At 51.6% G+C, this 19,817-nt stretch overlaps 1 protein-coding gene across 1 annotated transcript in view; it reads left to right on the top strand.

Annotated features, from left to right (window-relative positions):
• Positions 1 to 3,488: 3,488 nt before the first annotated feature.
• The window catches only part of ANKRD11 (ankyrin repeat domain 11), a 16,519-nt gene continuing 190 nt past the window's right edge, over positions 3,489 to 19,817 (top strand). Inside the window, 12 exon segments of the mRNA XM_009582417.1 lie at positions 3,489 to 3,530; positions 3,532 to 3,586; positions 3,937 to 4,107; positions 5,329 to 5,532; positions 7,437 to 7,579; positions 8,032 to 8,179; positions 9,005 to 11,005; positions 11,060 to 15,738; positions 17,050 to 17,148; positions 17,255 to 17,398; positions 18,541 to 18,633; positions 19,757 to 19,810. Coding sequence (XP_009580712.1) covers positions 3,489 to 3,530; positions 3,532 to 3,586; positions 3,937 to 4,107; positions 5,329 to 5,532; positions 7,437 to 7,579; positions 8,032 to 8,179; positions 9,005 to 11,005; positions 11,060 to 15,738; positions 17,050 to 17,148; positions 17,255 to 17,398; positions 18,541 to 18,633; positions 19,757 to 19,810 — 7,833 coding nt within the window.

Raw genomic sequence — 19,817 nt, 5'->3', positions numbered from 1 at the left:
CGGAGGGAGAAATCCCTTTACTGCGGGGCAGAAGGATGCACCGAGGAGCGAAGCGCTGTGGTCACGCAGCACGTGAGCAGGACTAGATGCGATCCTCCAGCGCCAGGGACCTGTGCAGCGCCGGGCGATGCCGCCCTCCCATAGGGAAGCACGCGCGAGCCCGAGTCCTCGGCTGCCTCCGCCGGCCCTCGCTGCCTCACCACAGCGAGCGAGAACGCGGCAGTCACTTTCCAATTTATTTTTATCTTGTTGCTCACATGCTTTTTAATGTTAAATGTTCTGTGGAGGAGGGAGTTTCTGCAACTGCAGAATTAATAGGAGTTTAGGGGTTTTCAGTTGAACTTGGTAATAAATTTTTGCAAATCACAGGCTCACGCTGACAACCTGCAGCAGCCAAGTAATATTAATGAAAATGTTCCCATTCTAATTGTGGCTCCCTCCGCACGTACGCACGGAGCAGCCCTCTACCGCGTACAACCCTTGTGCATCGCTTGTACTTCAGAGACGCTGAAGTGGCACTGGCCGAGGAGTGACCCCCTCGAACATCTTCGTGCCTCGCTTTGCGGCACGGCTGGTACCGGCCAGGAGCTGCCCGCTGGCCCGCCAGGAGCTGCCTGCTGGCCTGCGGAGAAGCCAGGCCTGGCCGAACGGGGTTTAACAAGCCTGCTTTGAACAGCAGCTCCGGAGCCTAACGAGGAGCAGGAAGGTGCTGCCTGTACAGATCAGGTGTCCCTGTGCTCGGGGCGAGCGTGCCTGGCGGGACGCGCTGCTCAGCGGCGTGGCTTCTGGAACTGCCCGGGCTAAATTGTTTTCTTACCGTAAGGACGTTGAGTTTAATTTTATTTTAAGCCATTAAAAAACTATCCGCTTTCCTGTGATCTGATTTCATCTTCTAGCTGTGTTATGGCTGAAATGTGGCTTCGGAGAATTAGACCGGGGTTCTCCTTCAGTGCACAGACGTGTTTCCAGGGCTTGTATTTGAAGAGGGTTGGCCCGTGCTGTCTGGTTGGAGAGGTTCCTTGGTATGGAGTTGTTATTTCTTAAATGTACAGGCTCCCAGGTGCAGGGGGTTGATGGAAATCATCTGCTCTGGATGAGACCTTTGCAGCGGGAGAGCAGCAGAGGATGGCTGTTGTGCGTGGAAAAGGAAAAGGTTTTCGGAGCTGCCTGCTCATCAGCCGAGGGAGCGCGGGAGGTGCAAGCGGCATGAATTGAGCTGGAGCAGTGGAGATGTCCCCACACACTGCTGCCCTCGTCTGCTGGAGACTTTTACTCCGCTGGTAGTTCGGTGAATGAACGAGGAAACCTGTGCTTCGGCACAAAGTCCAGTGATTGAGTTTAAACCTGCCCGTTGGCGGTTTTGCCTGACCTGCTGGACTTTGCGCGGAGGAAAGCAGGCTCTGTCCTGCTGGTGGCTGCGTGCTGGTGACCCACATTGAATTTGACAAAATGACAAATACGACTGGATGAGCAGAGCTGGGTTAGAGCTTTCAGGTTGCAGGATTTGCCTTTCCCTGGGCTGCAGGACCCTGCCCTGGCCCAGGGATGGTGGTAGGGAAGAGACTGGATGCAGCTAGTCCGTTAGTCCATTAAGCTTGCATCTATGTGACCCATTGCAAATCCTCTGGGACCTCTACATCTCCCTAAATGCTTTTGACTCTCAGTTTCAGGACGCTGGAGCTGGGGACTGGGCAGACACTGGGTGGTTACTTGGGGTTTCCTCTCCCTGGCTGCTGGGAGTTGAAGCCCTGTTTCTTTGAGAGCGTTATCAGACATTTACTTGTTGCAAACCTTGTATCATCCCTCTGACGCTTTCTGGGATTCTCAGAATATCTTCAGCAAAATAATAAGATGTTTAGAGTCAAACGTTTGAGTAGAAGAGAGCCCTTCCTTTGCTACCTCGCTGGAAGACTTGGCGTACCGTGTCGGCAGCGTAGTCAGCCCACGTGAAAGTGCTCCAGGTCACGGAGTTCCTCTTCGGAGAGGAGCAGGTACTTGCAGGCTTGCTGTGATAAATAACCCCCTCGATTCCTCTGTGTCTCCTGGCAGCATCCTGGCGAGTACCAGTCCCTGCTGGGGCTGAGCCCGGCAGGATCCAGCAGCTGGTGGCTGTATGAGTCAAAACGCCTTTACATTAGGAAGATTTTTACTTCGTGCTTCAAAGTCACAGGCGGGATTTGCTTGCTTGAAGAGCAAGTGCCATCAGTTTGAGGATAGAGTTTCTTGTTTATGCGGGAGGTCTTGAACAGCTCGTCTGTACGCAGTCTTTTCATTACGTCAGGGATGCAGCGAGGTGTTTTATTGCTCAGGTTTCTCAAGCAGCATCGAACCAGCCTTGATTCAAACTGGCGTTTGAGCAAGGAGCCACTCACCTGCGTTTGATAACTTTTATAGCTGTGGCTGCTAAGAATGTCGTTACCGGCCCTCTGCACGCAGCGGGAGCCCTGCAGTTAGCCTGGTTATAAACAAACTATATCAGTGCTTCGAAATAGATGTGAGCAAAGTTGGATTTTCCACTCACGCGCACCGTATCTTCCTTATGCTTCTTTGTGGGTTTAGGACAGTTGCCTGGTAGGAGGGATGCAGCTTGGCTGCTGGCAAGAAATTGCCATGCTGCTCTGCAGATAGATATTCTGTCTCTCTTGCTTGGCTGGCTCTGTGAAAGGAAACTTAATTTTTGTTTCCTGAATTGGCACCTTGAAACTTTGTTCACTGAACGCATCCCTGCAGTGGGACTCTGGTGTGGCTGCGGCTCTGCGGATCCACTGGAGAGCATGCAGCAGGATTTGTGCTTTCACCGGACAGCATCAACAAGCAAGCAAACAGAAGCGCAGAGGAAAGGCTGCTAACTCTCCTTGCATGGGAAAAGGATCAATACTTGCATAAAGAAAACTGGAAAAATACTTAAGAAAAGCTGTAGAGTCAGGCTTCTTGCAGAGGTTAGGTGTGCGAGCTGGGCAGCAGGGAGGGAGGCAGCAAGTTGCACAATGCTTGGCAGGGTCCAGTTCTCACCAGCTTGCAGCAGGCTGCTGTGTGGGTCGCTGGGAGCAAGGCTGGAGGTGCAGGGAGAGGCTGGGGTTTTGTCTTGTTCTTGTGCACATGGCATGCCAGCAGCGGTTGCGCTCAGTCCCTCAGCAGGAGCTGCCTTTTGTAGCTGGATGATTTAGGAGACGGAGTGTCAGGCTGGGATTTGGGGGATGACAAGCCGGGCACAGGGTTTTTTTCCTCCCCTGCTGTTTGTTTGGGATTTTTTTAGAGGGATGCAGGAGTAGATGTGGCTAAGCAGCCATCAGCCTGACTGCAGGTGGGTGCTCTGCGCTAGGCTGGACGCAGCCCCTTTGGGAGGAGAGGGCCAGCCCGGTGCTCCCCGGGGCAGTGCACCCATTTGGCTGCAGAGTCCTTGGTTTGAGGATGATGAGGGGGTGAGATGGCAACATTTCTGAGCTGTCAGCCTGTATCTTGTTAGCACTCTTTGTTGATGCTTTTAGATGCCTCCAGTTCAGTCCATGCTGTGGTGGTGTAAGGCTGCGTACGCTCCTCGAAGCACCATGGCATGAAATGGAGGCTCCTAGAAGCAAGATGGAAGGTACAGTACTGGCAGCGGCCCCACGAAGGACCTGCTGCCTCCCTCTTGCGCTGCTGTTTGATGGTGGGGGGAGAACTGGTAGAAGCCTGTGCCGGGAAAGGCTGTCGGAGGAGCCGGTGGGCAGCAGGAGCGGTGCGTGTCCCGGCTGCAACCACAGCAGCGTGAGCCTGGGCGGCTGCCCCAGGTACCGGTGCTCCCACCGCAGGGATGCATCCTTCACCGTAGGCTTTTTAATTTGTGAGATACGGAAACAGAATTGGAGAGCTGTTAGCACTTTGCTCAGAAACGAACATGGTTTTCAGTTACAGCGACATTCACGGCTTGTGTTTCTCTGTCTCCTTGCACCGCAGAAAAGCAGGGTCCAGAGCGGAAGAGGATTAAAAAGGAGCCTGCCACCAGAAAGCCTGGCTTGCTCTTCGGAATGGGCCTTTCGGGGATCCGGGCAGGCTACCCGCTCTCCGAGCGCCAGCAGGTCGCTCTCCTTATGCAGATGACAGCAGAAGAGTCTGCAAACAGCCCAGGTGAGATCAGAGGGTGGTTTTGCTTAGAGGTACAGGCGGACGGGTGCGAGCTTGCAGCGAGAGGCTCGCGAATACCTGGGCTTCTCAGTGCCCAGCCCCGGGGTCACCGGGCGGTTCAGGTAGCTTCTTGCCGGCGGCAGAGAAGAGCTGCCACCCCCGGCGTGGTGCAGGGGGGCTGGTGTGCTGCTCCATGGGGTCTCCCTGCTCTCAGCGCCGTAGGTGGGATGCTGGAGTGGGGCAGCGGGACGCCCGCTCCCACGGGGCTCTGCAGGTGACTCCAGGCACGGGCTGCCGCCGGGGTTCGCACGGGGCTGCGGCTGCCCTTCCTTCTTCCAGTCTAAGGCAGTAGCAAGAGATGTCCCACGGGCTGAGTCCAGGCCACCCCTGAGCCTGCCCTGGCTGCTTAACAAGAGCTTCGGTTCCATGGGAGCCTCCTCCACGTCAGAGCTTTGCATTTTCCACTGGCATCTCAGGCTAACTCAGTAAAGGAGCATTGTGAATAAAGTTAAAATATCATCCTCTGCAGGTTTTTTAGTATTTCTTCTTGTGGAGAGGGATAAGACGTGTAACCACTGCAACTGTAATTTGAGATGCGGAGCAGCTGGAATGTGTTTACCACGGATTTTGTATTGTAGTAATTTTTATCTGTTGCATACATGACCCCCCAGAGTTTTTAGAGGCACTGGGCTATCTGTATGCACACATCTGCATCCTACACGCAAATGTTGCAGCTTTTAGCCACGTATTTTGTTGTTCTTAACACCAGTCTAGCTGCTTATGTTGCTGTTACTTGGGGGAAACAAAAGGCAAAAAGCTGTGTAGTCTTCAGAGCATTCAGACGTTCTCCCAGAAAATGTGCAGCCTCCTCCCAAGGCTGTCAGACCTCACATGTACTTGGTAAAAGGCCACTTCCCTTAGGAAATGAGGTTTTAGGGTAAGGAGCTGCATTGTCTGCTCCTAAATCATGGGATTGCCTACAGTCTTTGCAAGGGCTGCAGTTCTCTCCAGTGGGCTTTGGCAGCCTGCAATTAATATCTGCATTATACGCGCACAGGCTTTCCTCTGTCTTCACATTGACTTCAGAGGTTCAGTTGCCTCTCGATGCCTTGTGATGAGTGTTTTGGGGAAAGCCGAGTCGAAACGTGTTGCAAGAGCTCCCTCTAAGGGTTTAAGATTTCCTTTGAATTGTGATTCTTGACTCTGTTTCTCTCCTTCGTGCAGTTGACACAACACCAAAGCATCCCTCTCAGTCTACAGTTTGTCAGAAGGGAACTCCTAACTCTGCCTCCAAAACCAAAGATAAAGTAAATAAGAGAAACGAGCGAGGAGAGACTCGGCTGCATCGAGCTGCCATCCGAGGAGATGCCCGGCGCATCAAGGAGCTCATTATCGAGGGTGCAGATGTCAATGTGAAAGACTTTGCAGGTAAGCAGCCCGCTGGCAGTGCTGGCGAGGCAGCCCACGATCCGTACCTTTTCCCACCTGCTTGCATGTCCCACCTCCGAGAATGGCTCCCACCAGAGGCAGTAGTTTCTTTGTAACATGGGTTTGCTATTTGTAAAGAGGGGATTAACCAAAAATAATCATTTTACCCTTTGGGGATGAAAAAGTCTTGCGCTCCTTTAAAAAAAAAAAAAACAACCTGCTACAGATTTGTCAAAATAATAAATCCCTGAAAAACATCAGGGATGTTTTTCCAATGTTTTTTCCAATGTTTCTCCAATATTGTTGGAGTTTGGCGGCTAAATTCTCCGGCTGTCCTGTCTGCTCTGAACATGCTCCCGCTCGGGGAGGGGATGCTGGGCTGGGCTCGATCTGTAGTGATCCCTGGGGCTGCCGCGGCTCCACGCGTTAAAACTGTGACCGGGACCCTCTGCTCCGTTTTCTTGTGCCCTTCCACATGGGTGCTGTCTTGGAGGTCTGGAGGGGAATTTGCAAAGGGAGGTGGGGTGTGTTAGCTCTTTTTTTACTTAAAATGTAAGAAACGATGTGCACAAAAGTATTGAAAAGAGTGTGTTTGTAAAATCGTTGCTCCAGAGTTGAATGGCTGATGCCAACAACGTTCTGGGGTTTGTTTTCAAGTACCAAATGTGGGGGTGCTGCTGGCGGGGAGCGGTGCAAATGTGAAGGACAAGGTCAGGCTCCCAGCCGGGCATCCGAATTAGAGGAAACACTGACCGTCCTGAGCCTCAGCTGAGGAGTAGCACCACCTCCTCCTCCTCCTCAGCAGTGCTGTGAAGCTCCTGCTTCTGGTGGTGGGAATGGGGAAAGGAGCCTGGGTGTGGGCTGCGGCTGCAGCCGAGCCTGGGATGGGAACAGCCCCGAGTGCTACGGCGAGAAGGCAGCCGTGAGATGATGAACGGTGCCGTTCGTGCACACCCGTACCAACGATGGGGCTAAATCGGCATGAGGCAGCCTTTCTTCCAGCACGTCAGAGAGCTTGGCTTTGCTCTTTGCTGTTCTCTTCACATGATTTTGGGGCTGTAAATAGATATGCATGTTCCTCCGCCTGTATGATTAATATCAGTGCTAGACTGAGCTATCAGTTGTGATTAATTCTGGTCACAGGTGCCCCTTTTTAATGCTCCAAGTGAAGGTAACGGAATGAGCTCCCACGACGCTATCAGCAAAATACCAAAGGAGCCACGCACATTTGCTGGGAAACTTCAAAACACTTTCTGCTTAAAAATAGTCTGTTTGAACATGATAAAATATTTCATTCTGTGTTCTGCGGAGGTTTGTTTGAGAACTAGAGCCACTGTTACTGTGGAGACCTGCTGTTTGGTTTCTCCCCGAGCCGGGGGCCTGTTTTGCGGCAGCATGGCTGCTTGCTTTGGAGAGCACGCAGAAAATATTTGTGAGGTTTGTGTGGGGGATGTTTCAGAGCGATGTCTGCAGTTCAGAGCTCCGTCCTGATCTGGGCGGCAGTGTTTTCCTTACAGGGGAGTTGGAAGGGGAAAGGATTTGAAACCTGCCTTCCACGCAGCATCAGCAGTTCTGTTAATTTCCTACACAAAACTTTGCCTTTCCGTTTCCCGGGGCTGTGTCCGTTCTGGCAGATGATCTGTCTGTAGCACATTGCGTGACCAGAGGGAAATGAGGGATTCATTCAACTACCGCCTGGCTGGGGTAGCAAGGCAGAGCTGCAGGTTTCTTCCTGCTGTGCCATGGGGAGCTGGGCAAACGAGACCATCTTCTTGGCCATCAGAGCCACAGACCCCTTAACACACCGGCACCTGCAGCGTCTCTGGACGGAGGTTACTTTTCACTGTCTCTGACTTTCTCCATGAAGGTGAATGTCTGTGTTCTGAGTGTCCCTTTGCTTGCAGGCTGGACGGCATTGCACGAGGCATGCAACCGGGGTTACTACGATGTGGCAAAGCAGTTGCTTGCTGCGGGCGCCGAAGTCAACACAAAGGGGTTGGATGACGACACCCCGCTGCACGATGCAGCGAATAACGGGCACTTCAAGGTAGGTTTTTGCTGGATTTCATAGCTGTGCTTTTAATGACTTTTTCTTTCCTTGTGCTTCAAGCAGCCGACGGTGCAAATACAGAGATTCTGGTTATTTTATTATCATTTGCTGCTGATAGCCATGTAGTGGGCAAGAATTTCCCTGCCCCAGTGCTGTTGAGTGTTTTACTTGGGTGTTCCCCTGTGCAGAGGGATAGTTCGTTGTTCTTCTTCTGGATTAGGGGAGGGAACATGGCTTTGTGTTTCGTTCTTCTCCCTTCTTTCCTGCCCAGGTTGGTTCATGTTGCTGGTTTTTGTCTCCTTTCTTATTGATGACTGTCCGTACCATAAGGTGTGTCCTGAGAAGAGACTGCTTGAGGACATCCCCCTTTCAGTTATATATGAAAGTTGTACAAAAAGCCTGGAACTGAAACATCATGAGCATCTTCAAGTCTCAATTTCTGTTTTCAGGTGGTGAAATTGTTGTTACATTATGGAGGGAATCCTCATCAAAGCAACAGGAAGGGCGAGACACCTTTAAAAGTAGCTAATTCTCCCACCATGGTGAATCTGCTCCTGGGAAAGACCACGTACCCCTCTAGCGAAGAGAGCTCAACAGGTGAGATTGACCTTTATGTGAACATGGGAGTGATGTTTGTGGCCTGCAGCTGTCTGTTAATACAGAGACGTTAAGAGGACAGTGAAGTTAGACTCTTGTCAGAATATCTGCACACTGCTGCCACGGTCAGGAGTCCATCTGTAGCTGTAACCCAAATTCAGACAACATTTAGCTCCGGGAGCTCTAGCTGTTTGCCCTGGAAGCCTACGTTGAGCCTGGTGCAATCGAGATGTAGGATTGGAAGCCAATTGCAGGTAAATGGATGTCTTACCTTTGAAATGCAGGTAATATTCCAGCTTGTGCGTAGAGAGGAGGAGGTTTGCGTGCACGTCGTGTATTCCCATCCCTCCCTGGCCAGGGGGGCACAGCGCTCGGCTGTACCAGTGCTGATGTTTCAGGTTGTGCTCCCAGGCTGTCCCTCAGCACAGCACCCTGCTAGAGCCTGTCCCGCGAGTGCCACCATTGTGGTTGTGCCAGGTGGGACACGCTGAAGGTTTTAATTAGTGCTAATTGGAGTTCCAGTCTTATGGGGAGTCTTGGCCTATGCTGTTCGCAGTCATAACCCCGTTAAAAAGTTCTTCTTTTGATAGACCCTGGATGTTGTTGTGAGGACCACCCCGTGCAGGTTTGAGACTGGATAGCTATCCCATTCTAAAAGATCTCCCAACCTGGCCTTTCAAGCTTTCAGCTGCAAACTTAGCAAGGGCTGCGTGAGGCGAAGGGGCAGCAGGGCCATTTGGAGGGGTTCACATCTGCAGCAGACTGATGCTGTTCCCCCCTGAAGCCCCTCGCATCCCTTAACGCATTGTTGTTCTCTCTCTGCAGAGACCTCAGAAGAGGAGGATGCCCCTTCCTTCGCTCCCTCCAGCTCTGTTGATGGCAATAACACAGACTCAGAGTTTGAGAAGGGTTTGAAGCACAAGCCCAAGGCCCAGGAGCCCCCCAAAACCATCACCCCGGTGAAGGATGAGTATGAATTTGATGAGGACGATGAGCAGGACCGGGTCCCGCCAGTCGATGACAAACATTTGCTGAAAAAGGATTACAGAAAAGAGACTAAAGCAAACAGTTTCATTTCCATACCCAAAATGGAAGTGAAAACTTATACTAAAAATAACACAATTACACCAAAGAAAGCTGCCCACCGCATCCTGTCGGACAGCTCGGACGAGGAGGAGACCAGTGTTGCTGTGGGGACGGGGGAGAAGCTGCGACTTTCGACCCACTCGATATTGCCCAGCAGCAAGATTCGGGAGCCCGCCAGCACAAAGCCGCAGAAGGAGAAAAGCAAAGTAAAAAAGAAGCGGAAGAAGGAGACAAAAAGCAAAGAGGTTCGGTTTGGCAAAAAAAATGACAAATTTTGTTCCTCTGAATCAGAGAGTGAAAACGTGGAGAGTGAGGAGGATGATAGAGACTCTCTTCAGAGCTCTAGCTGTGTAAAGGACTCCAGGCTAGTGCTAAAGGAATCCTCCTTGTTTAACTCTCTGTCTGCCTCATCAACCTCTTCTCATGGGAGTTTAGCATCCCAGAAACATAATCCTAATCTTACAGAACAGCACTCCAAGCACTGGAGGACGGACAATTGGAAAACCATATCTTCTCCAGCTTGGTCAGATGTCAGTTCCTTATCGGACTCCACCAGGACGAGACTGACGAGCGAGTCAGACTACTCGTCCGAGGACTCAAGCTTAGAGTCACTAAAGCCAGTCAGGAAGAAACCAGAGCACAAAAAGAAAAACACCCCACACAACACTGTTTCTGAGAAAAAGAATTCATTCCATAGCAATGTGGATGGAGCAATTCCAAAGCTGGACAAGGAGGGGAAGGTTGTTAAAAAGCATAAAACAAAACACAAACATAAAAACAAGGAGAAGGGGCAGTGTCCCATCAGCCAAGACATTAAAATAATCAAAACGTTTTCTTTTGAGTTTGAGGACTCTAAACAAAAGCCTGAGAAAGGCTTGATAGTAGAGACAGAAAATCCAGTCGAAAACAAATTGAAAGTGTTAAAGCATGAGCGAGAACATGGTAAGAAGGAGGAAAAGCTCCCCAAGGGTAAAGCAGAGGAGAAGGAGTGGTTGTTTAAAGATGAGACTGGAAAATCCTCGAAAGAGGAGAAATCATTAAGAAAAGTCAAAGATGGTAGTAAAGACATGAACAAATCCTTCAGAGAAGGATTAAGTAAATCAGAAAAAGAGAAACCTGTAAAGGAGAAGTCTCCCAAAGAGGAGAAGCCGAGAATACACAAGGAGGAGAGAAAGAAGAAGTCAAAGGACAAGCAGTCAAAATCTGAAAAGAAGAACGAGCTGAAGGAGGAGAAGGTTTCTAAACTAGAGAAGGAAAAATCCTTCAAGGAGGAGAAAGAAAAATGCAAAAAAGAAAAACTTTACAGGGATGAGTCTGGGTTTGATGAGTTCAGTAACAAAAACCAATTTCCCGAAAGCGAGGACACGAAATTCAGCCTTTCAGATGATCAGCAAGAGAGGTGGTTTTCAGACTTGTCTTCTGATTCATCCTTCGATTTCAAAGGTGAAGATAGCTGGGATTCTCCAGTAACAGATTTCAGGGAGATTAAAAATGACACCGTGGCAAAACTAATCATAGAACCTGTGAAAGAGGAAATTAAGGACAAGAAAAAGGAAAATAAAACGAAAGAGAAGAAGGAATACAACGAGAAACGTAATGAAAAGGACACTTTCTTAAAGAAGAAAGAGAGGGACTATGTGGACAAAAGCTCCGAGAAGAAAAAGGACCAAACGGACAGACACAAAATTACTCCTAGTTATTTGCCTGAAAAGGATAAGAAGAGGAAGGATTCTGCAGAGAGTGTCAAGGAGAGGAAAGAAAAAGATACAGGTGAAACCAACAAAGACAGAAAAGATTCCTCTGATGGCTCTAAAGAACGAAAAGATACCAAAACGAAGCAGGAGGAGCCCTATCGAGATGACTTCAAAGAATACGGCTGCGAAACGTTCTTCAAGGATAAGTCTGACCCCGAATTCAGTGGTAAAACTCTGGAGAGTTGGGAGAGGCACCATTCTGGGAAGGAAAAGGAGAAGAAGGATGCTCCCGATAAAGAAAAAAAAGAAAAGGTGAAGCCAGAAAAATACAAGGAAAAATCGAAAGAAGGTGACAAGGAGAAAAATGAAAAAGCTGCTGCTGAGAAAATCCTGAAAGACAAAGAACTAGACAAGAGTTTCAAAGAGAAAAAAGAAACTAAAGAGAAATACAAAGACTTGCACAGCAAAGACAAAGAAAGGAAGAGTTCTTTTGACCAGGTTAAAGAGAAGAAAGAGAAAAACTTCTCCGCGGATCGAGAGGACTTCTCCGAGAAAAAGGATGAGAAGAAAGGCAAGGAGAAAAGCTGGTACAGCATTGCAGACATCTTCACGGATGAAAGCGAAGACGAGAGGGATGATTACAGCTTGTCTGGGTTCAAAGTCAGCGACTCCGCTGGGAGCGAAATGCATCGGCTGGACAGTCTGCAGGAGAAGGACGATGGCGCAGCTGCTGAGAAGGAGCTGTACCCCGACAAGCACCGCAAGTACTCCTCTGACCGGCAACACTCAGGAGAGAAGCAGAAGGATAAGGACTCCAAGGAGAAGAAAAAGGACAAAGGAACATCGGAAGGGGGAAAAGAGAAGAAGGAGAAGAGTTCCTTTGAAAAACACAAAGAGAAGAAAGAGAAAGACTCTACCGAGAAGTACAAGGACAGGAAAGACAGAACATCCATCGATTCCACTCAAGAGAAGAAAAACAAGCAAAAGCTCCCAGAAAAGGTTGAAAAGAAACACGCCAATGATGACAAGGTGAAAAGCAAGCATAAGGAGAAGCCGGATAAAGAGCATTCCAAAGAGAAAAAGTCTTCGAAAGGAGGGGAGTCGGAGAAGAGCCTGCTGGAGAAATTGGAGGAGGAGGCTCTGAATGACTATAGAGATGACTCCAATGACAAAATCAGCGAGATCTCTTCTGACAGCTTCACAGATCGGGGACAAGATCCAGGACTGACCAGCCTCTTTGAGTCTTCTAACCTCTCTCTTACTGATGCCGCTGAAGAAAAGTTTAAGGACTCTCTCCCTTTACCCTGCTTGCAGGACAAACTCAAGGAGAAGGAGAGACACAGACATTCCTCATCTTCATCAAAGAAAAGTCATGAGAAAGAAAAAGCAAAGAAGGAAAAGACAGAGAAAAAGGAAAAAACAGAAGAATTCAAAGACTCCAGCAGCAGAAAGGATTCCGCTCATTATGAAAAAGATTTCTCTGTGGATGGGGAGGCTTTTAGCACTTCCTACAACATGAAGGCAGAGCCTGATGAGGAACCAGAGAAAAGCATTGATTACTTATTTTCTGAAAAGAAAGATAAAAATGATTCTGAAAGAGAGCTGTCAAAGAAGGCGGAAAAAGAAAAGACTTACGGTTCCAGCACCATCAGCACAGTTAAAGAGAAAAAGAAGCGAGATAAACACAAGGAAAAATGGAAGGAGGAAAAGGAAAAGCATAGAGACAAACACGCAGATGGTTTCTTTAAGCATCACAAAGACGAGCCAAAGTCAACACTTAAAGACAAGGACAGTCCTCAAGTTACCACCTTTAAAGATAAATCAAAGGAGGACAACCTCAAATTCGGTGAAACCAAGCTGAAAGAGAAGCTCAAGGAGAACCAAGAGAAAGACAAATCAGAGTCAATAAAAATAAGCAATGGGAATGAAAAAATAACCCTTTCCAAAGACAGCGGCAAGAAAGACACCAGGCCAAGGGAGAAACTTCTGGGAGACGGTGATTTGATGATGACCAGCTTTGAGAGGATGCTAAGCCAGAAAGACCTGGAAATCGAGGAGCGCCACAAAAGGCACAAAGAGAGAATGAAGCAAATGGAGAAAATGAGGCACAGGTCCGGAGACCCCAAATTAAAGGACAAACTTAAAAGTTCGGAAGATGTGCGCAAGAGGAGTCTGGATCTGGCAACAAAGAAGCCGTTAACGCTGGATACTCAGCTCAAGGACAAGAAACTTAAAGAATTGGGTCCTCTGACTCCTATACTGTCCCCAGAAAACAAGGCACAGCCTGCTGTTGGGACAGACTCTAAGGACTGGATAACGGGTCCTCAGCTGAAGGAGATCCTCCCGGCGTCTCCCAGGCCGGATCAGAACCGGCCGACGGGAGTCCCGACCCCAGCATCCGTCGTCTCTTGTCCAAGCTACGAGGAGGTGATGCAGACGCCCAGGACTCCTTCGTGCAGTAACGAAGACTACACGGACCTGATGTTTGAATGCGCGGACTCGCAGCACTCGCTGCCCATATCCACGATGTCCATGAATGCCTGTTCTCCATCCTTCTTTGACAGATACACGAATGTTTCCAGTGGGCTCCCCGAGAATCCAAGTCAGACCCCGACTCGTACCATACCCTCCACGAACCTTTATCGTTCCATCTCGGTTGATATCAGAAGGGCACCTGAAGAAGAATTCAGTGTCGGAGATAAATTTTTCAGACAGCAAAGCGTCCCGGCGACATCAAATTATGACTCTCCAGTGCAGCATTTAATGGAGGAGAAAGTTCCCCTGCCTTCTTTTCCGGCTGATAAGTTCCAGTGTTTATCTCCGGGGTATTACTCACCAGATTATGGGGTTTCGTCACCGAAAGTGGAAGCTTTGCACTGTGCGCCAGGAGCTGTCAGCGGAGTCGCCCAGTCGCCTGAAAGTGTCTTTTCTGGTTTACAAGCAAAATCCTCCCCTTCACACAGAGATGAATTGCTGGCTCCTTCAGTAGAAAGTGCTCTTCCCCCCGACCTCGGCATGCCCTTGGATACCACGGAAGAGCAGCAAGCTACTGCCTCCATTATGCCACCAGAATCTACCTACTTACCACCAATTGAAGAAAACCATTTTAGTTCGGGTATGCCAGAACAAAACAATATAGACTGGGATAACCCTCCTTCCAGAAACCCTGACACCGCCATTCCTCCCAGCCTGATGGGTAACCCAGCTGAGCACTCTGTGAGCTGGTCCATGGGCTCAGAGCTTCTGATGAAATCTCCCCAGCGGTTTCCCGAGTCCCCTAAACCTCCGCTCTGTTCCCTAGAGCCGATTCATCCTACACCGGTAGCCTTCATTCCCGCAGATGCTTCCTACCCCGTTTCTCCCATATCTTACCCTCTGTCAGTGTCTGAACCGGGGCTCGATGAAGTCAAGGAGGATGCTGAGGAAGCAGTTCCAGGAGAAATAGCAAATGCCGAAGAGCAAGCTCCGTACATGTCCCCTACTAGGTTAGACACGTTCTTCAATAACTGCAAGCCTCTTCCAGAAGAAGCACCTGAGATACCTCCAGAGCCCCCTTGTATGCCAGCAGAACCTCAGGCAGAAGTTGTTAGCGCGCCAGAAAACAACTATTTGGAAAACAATAACGCTGCGCCTGCAAATACAGAGGAGGCGGTAACGTGGCCTGATCCCTTCACCAATACAGAAGATGACTTGGACCTTGGCCCCTTCTCGCTACCAGAGCTGCCGCTCCAACCTAAGGATGTTGCAGAGACAGAGATGACGGAGGCAGAAACGGTAGAAGAAAGCCCAGCAGCAGCTTCAGAGACAAGCGCTGGGATCATTAAAGCGAGTGCGTCCATAATAGCATCCGGTGAGCCGGAGGAGCCGCCAGCCAGCCAGGCAACTGCTGTCCTGCCTGCGGAGACGGAGCCACAAGCAGAGGAGCAGAAACCAGAAGTGGCTGCACAAGAAGCCACCTCAGAAGCGCTGAACGTAGCTGAGGAAAAAGGAGCAGAGGACTCGGAAGCACAGATTTTCCAGCAGACGCCGTCCGAGCCTGCTCAGGCGGAGAGCAAAGAGGCGGAGGCCACGCACGAAGACCTGTCTTCTTCTGGTGGGGTGGCAGAGAGCGGCTCCCAGACCTGTCCCCCACCCGTGGCCACCGCCGAGGGCAGCGTTTCACAGGAGGGTGCTGCGGCACGCGGTGGGAGCCAAGTCCCTTCGTCCCAGGCAGATGCACCTCCGAGCAATGCTCAAGCAGAAATCGTTGAACCAGTGCAAAAACCAGTAGCAGAAGCTCCCAAACCGCCCAAAATAGAAGAGATTCCTCAGCGGATTACCAGGAACCGGGCTCAGATGCTTGCCAACCAAAACAAGCAGAACGCCGCCTCTTCTGAGAAGGAATTTCCTCCCGTTTCTGCGCCCGCCACACGTGCCAAAGGCCGCATTACAGAGGAGGACGATTCCCAGGCTCAGCACCCGCGCAAGCGCCGGTTCCAGCGCTCCAACCAGCAGCTGCAGCAGCAGATCAACACGTCCACCCAGCAGACGAGGGAGATGATACAGCAAACACTGGCAGCTATCGTAGATGCTATAAAACTGGACGACATTGAACCTTATCACAGTGACAGGTCCAACCCCTACTTTGAGTACCTCCAGATCAGGAAAAAGATTGAAGAGAAGCGGAAAATCCTCTGCTATATTACTCCCCAAGCTCCGCAGTGCTACGCTGAATATGTCACCTATACAGGCTCCTACCTGTTGGATGGCAAGCCTCTAAGCAAGCTCCATATCCCAGTGGTGAGTCACCTTCTCTCTTTAACCGGAGCATCAGGGACTGTCCCTTCCCGTGCTGCTACAAGCACAGCCAGATTGTCCCCTATGCACGGCGAGCGTCCTCGCAATGCCGATGGCACCCCAGCCATTGCTTTAGCCTACTTTTAGAACATGCTCATGACGACAAATCTAAGCCTCGGTAAGTGGATGGCTGCGTGATAAATGCATCCTCTGCAATGCTGTATTTTTGCAGAGAAGACCTTGGGCTGTGCTTAGGAACCTGAGATTTGTTGAGGCGTTAGAGCAAGTTTGTATGAATCCACTGGATTTGAGGCTGGAAGGCAAAACTGCTTTTACAAGCAGTAGTAATTGGATAATGAACCTAGGAGACTGTAGGAAAAAGATGTCTCTTAACTCCTGCCTTCATTTTCCCAAGCTCTGATATTTGTCTTGCCGATAGCACTCGCTCCTTGGCAATGGGATCTGCATTTCACTGCTGTGCTGCATGAAAGGACTTGCTAATACAAATGCATCAATAAACTTAATGCTGCAGGCAGTAAATCCGGGATCCAGCCTGGAGGAGGAGGGTCGATATGACCGGCCATGTCAGGCTTCGTTCCCTGCTGCAGGCAGGGTGAAATACCCCGGTCTGCGAGTATTTCTGTTGCAGTGTAGTCCATGCGTGAGTTACTGTGTGCATGAGTTAATGCGCACTTTGTCTGCCCCAGCACCGCAGTGGTTGTAGCTTGTCTTCACATCTGCTTGTTCCTTCCTGGACTAACCCAGAGCCGCCTGCTCCTCTGTTCTGCAATTTGGGCTGTGCTTGAGGAGCGCCTTGCTCCCCAGGGAAGCGCGGGACAGATCAGGACACAGGCACCCTTCCCGGTGCGCAGACTGGGCTGCTCGAGACGGGGCTGCTCACGGCAGTATTTCCCCAACAGTATCATGCCCTTCGTCAGACACTCTCGGGCCCCTTTACAAACTGCCCTTGCAGCACGTGAGGTGATTTAGGCTCAGGTTCTGCAGGCTGAGCTCGTCTCTCGGCACTGGACACCTCTTGCCCTGTTGTCTCACCCCTCGCTGTGGTCTGAGCGCTGGCAGGACGTTGTCCTTTGCCACCTGCCTGCTGAGGAAATAGGCAGAGTTTCTCCTCCGGCGAGCTCCGTACAGCACCCTGCGGGGTGGCACCGGCTCCGAGCCCTTGGCCAAGGTGCATTTTGGCTAGGCAGCCGTGCCGCAGGCAGGCCCTGTGTGGCGGGGGGAGCAGGCAGCCCCCGCGGGCCGTGCACCCAGCAGCGTCGCTGGCTCTAACCCTCCGCTGTCGTGTGCCCGCAGATCGCCCCGCCGCCGTCGCTCGCGGAGCCTCTGAAGGAGCTCTTCAAGCAGCAGGAAGCCGTCCGGGGGAAGCTGCGGCTCCAGCACAGCATAGAGCGGGTAAGGGAGCACACCGGGGAAACTCCTGCTGGGGAAGAGGTCCCGAATTTCCTCTGCTGGGGAAACGGAGGCTGCCACGTTCACTGCTTCGTTTGCTCTTCCTCAGGAGAAGCTCATCGTCTCCTGCGAGCAGGAGATTTTGAGAGTTCATTGTCGGGCAGCAAGGACTATTGCCAACCAGGCTGTGCCCTTCAGTGCCTGCACCATGCTGCTGGACTCCGAGGTCTATAACATGCCTCTAGAAAATCAGGTCAGTGCCTGTCTTGGTGGTGAAGAAGTGTCTCAGAGGTGCTGTGCGAGACCCCGAGGGAGACGGTGCTTTTCTGGACGGAGGGAGGGGTGTAGGCAGGAGCTACTGGTGCTCTCCCTGCTCAGGTGCCTGTCACCCACCGCGGCACACAGATGCAGGACATCCTGCCGGAGCCCTCCCCAACATGTGCCCAGGTTGCCCAATCTGACTCAGTTTCTGGTGTCGCATGTTCTGGGATAATTTTGCATGCCGGGGAGGGAAATACATCCGGGAACATGGGGATACAGGGAGCATCGTGTCTCTTTAGGAGCAGAGATGACTCACGTTTAACAGTGAGTCTCTGCCTTTCTTCTTGATCAGTATCATCAGCACACTTGAAAGATTTATTTTACTACACTCCGGGATATCTTTTCCTGTTGAAGGAAGGGGAGAGAGCCATTAAATTGATTTGTGTCTGAATAGTGGCTTTGAAAGAGCCAGACTCTGTCTCACAGCCCACAAAAAGTGGTCATCTCTTCTTTTGATTTCATGTCGTTCTGTGCCGGAGAAGGGGGAATCGTGCCCGGTTTCTGCAGCCGGTGGCCGTGCGGCTGCGGTGGTCCTGAGCCATCCCGCCAGCACCCTCTGCAGCCCGCGCACCGCAGCTGCCGCCAGCCCGGCTGCTCGGGGAAGCACGCTGCTGCATTGCCGGAGGGATCCTGTGCAGGGACAGGATCCTGGAATTTATTAGCGACCTGGCGTATTGATCCAGGAGCCTTGATGTATCCCTTGACATTTCCCAGCCAAGCGTCTGTGCTTCCACAGCGAAGACGTTGCGATCTTGGGCATGAGTTGAAGGAGACAAAGAGGTGCGGGTGCTGTGACAGGCTGGCACAGGCAGATTCTCTGCAAAGCAAGCAAAAATGGGGAGCGCGTGCACGCACGCGTGTGTGCATCTCTACCTGAGGCTGAAGCCCCTGGCAAAGGGCTGCAAGAGCAGCTGGGAGCAGCGTGCTCTATTCTCCCTCCCTGCAGGCACCTTTCTTGTTTCTGATGAGTGTGTGCCCTAGGAGGGGTTTGAATACGGCCTGTTGGTCCTGTGACTGCTTAAAGTAAAAAAGAAAAATCTACCATGTAATTCCCTTTTGCTGTCTTTTGCTTAGGGAGACGAAAACAAATCGGTCAGAGACCGTTTCAACGCGCGACAGTTCATTTCCTGGTTGCAAGACGTGGATGACAAGTACGATCGGATGAGGGTGAGAGGCGCGGGCCGCCGTGTGCTCCGGGCTGCCGCCGCGGCACATGGGCAGCAGCAGGTCCTGCGGCTCTGCCTCCTCCAGGGAGGGTTTCCCTGAGAGGGGTCCCGGCTGTTGCTGTAGCCTGAAAGCTGCCTTTGTGGTTTCCAAAAATCTGCTGGGAGCAGGTGTCCCGGGGTGGTCTGGGCAGCGTTACGTGATGGGGGACGCTTCTGTGCACGGCACGCCGGGCTGCCGCCGCGGCACATGGGCAGCAGCAGGTCCTGCGGCTCTGCCTCCTCCAGGGAGGGTTTCCCTGAGAGGGGTCCCGGCTGTTGCTGTAGCCTGAAAGCTGCCTTTGTGGTTTCCAAAAATCTGCTGGGAGCAGGTGTCCCGGGGTGGTCTGGGCAGCGTTACGTGATGGGGGACGCTTCTGTGCACGGCACGGCTGAGAGGTGGGAGCCTCTGCGGGGACGAGGGGAGCGCAGTTGCCTCTGCTGGTTCCAAAAAGGGGGGAAGGGAGACACATTCTGCTTAGGGTTGGCTGGCTGGCTGGCTGTTGCTCTGCTTCTTGCCATATGGTCTGGAGCTTTCTCGGTCAGTTAAACCCTCGGGGCCCACTTTTCACCAGCAACACATGCTGCAGCAAGCTCAAAACCTATGGCAAGCTTCAAGGTGCCAGGAGCCCATGCAATGATTTTCCAGAGTGCTGTGCAGAGCTCTGGGTGGCAAACCCGGGCACGGTAGGGAGCAGGGACAATTGCGCTTTCAGCTGGTGACACAGAGGGAGTTGGCAGCTCCCACGAAGGGAGCGGGACCTTGCTCTCTGGCAGCTGAGGGCCACTGATGGGGGCTGTCTGCCGAGGCAGTCACCAGCGGGGCCAGTGCTCCGAGTGCTTATGAGCCTTTAAAAGCCACCCCTGAAGGCCCTTTCGGGCTTGCCCTGCCCCTGCTCCTGCTGGAATTGGGCTCAGCAGAGGTCCCAAGTGCAGGTTTTCTTCCGGCGAGGCTGTGTGTGGCATCCCTCGCTCCGTTTGCTGCTCTGCCCACCGCGATGGCTGCAGGTCCCCTGCCTTTGCAGGAGCCTTTCCTGCCCTCTCCCGCTCGCCCCTCATCTCTGCTTGTTTTTTTTCCCCCGATCCAGACGTGCCTGCTCATGCGACAGCAACACGAAGCTGCCGCCTTGAACGCAGTGCAAAGGATGG

The sequence above is a fragment of the Fulmarus glacialis genome, unplaced genomic scaffold, assembly GCF_000690835.1.
Source record: "Fulmarus glacialis isolate BGI_N327 unplaced genomic scaffold, ASM69083v1 scaffold15537, whole genome shotgun sequence".
NCBI classification, from domain to species: Eukaryota; Metazoa; Chordata; class Aves; order Procellariiformes; family Procellariidae; genus Fulmarus; species Fulmarus glacialis.
Note: the sequence above shows the minus strand (reverse complement) of the source record. Positions and strands in the feature narration are given on the sequence as shown.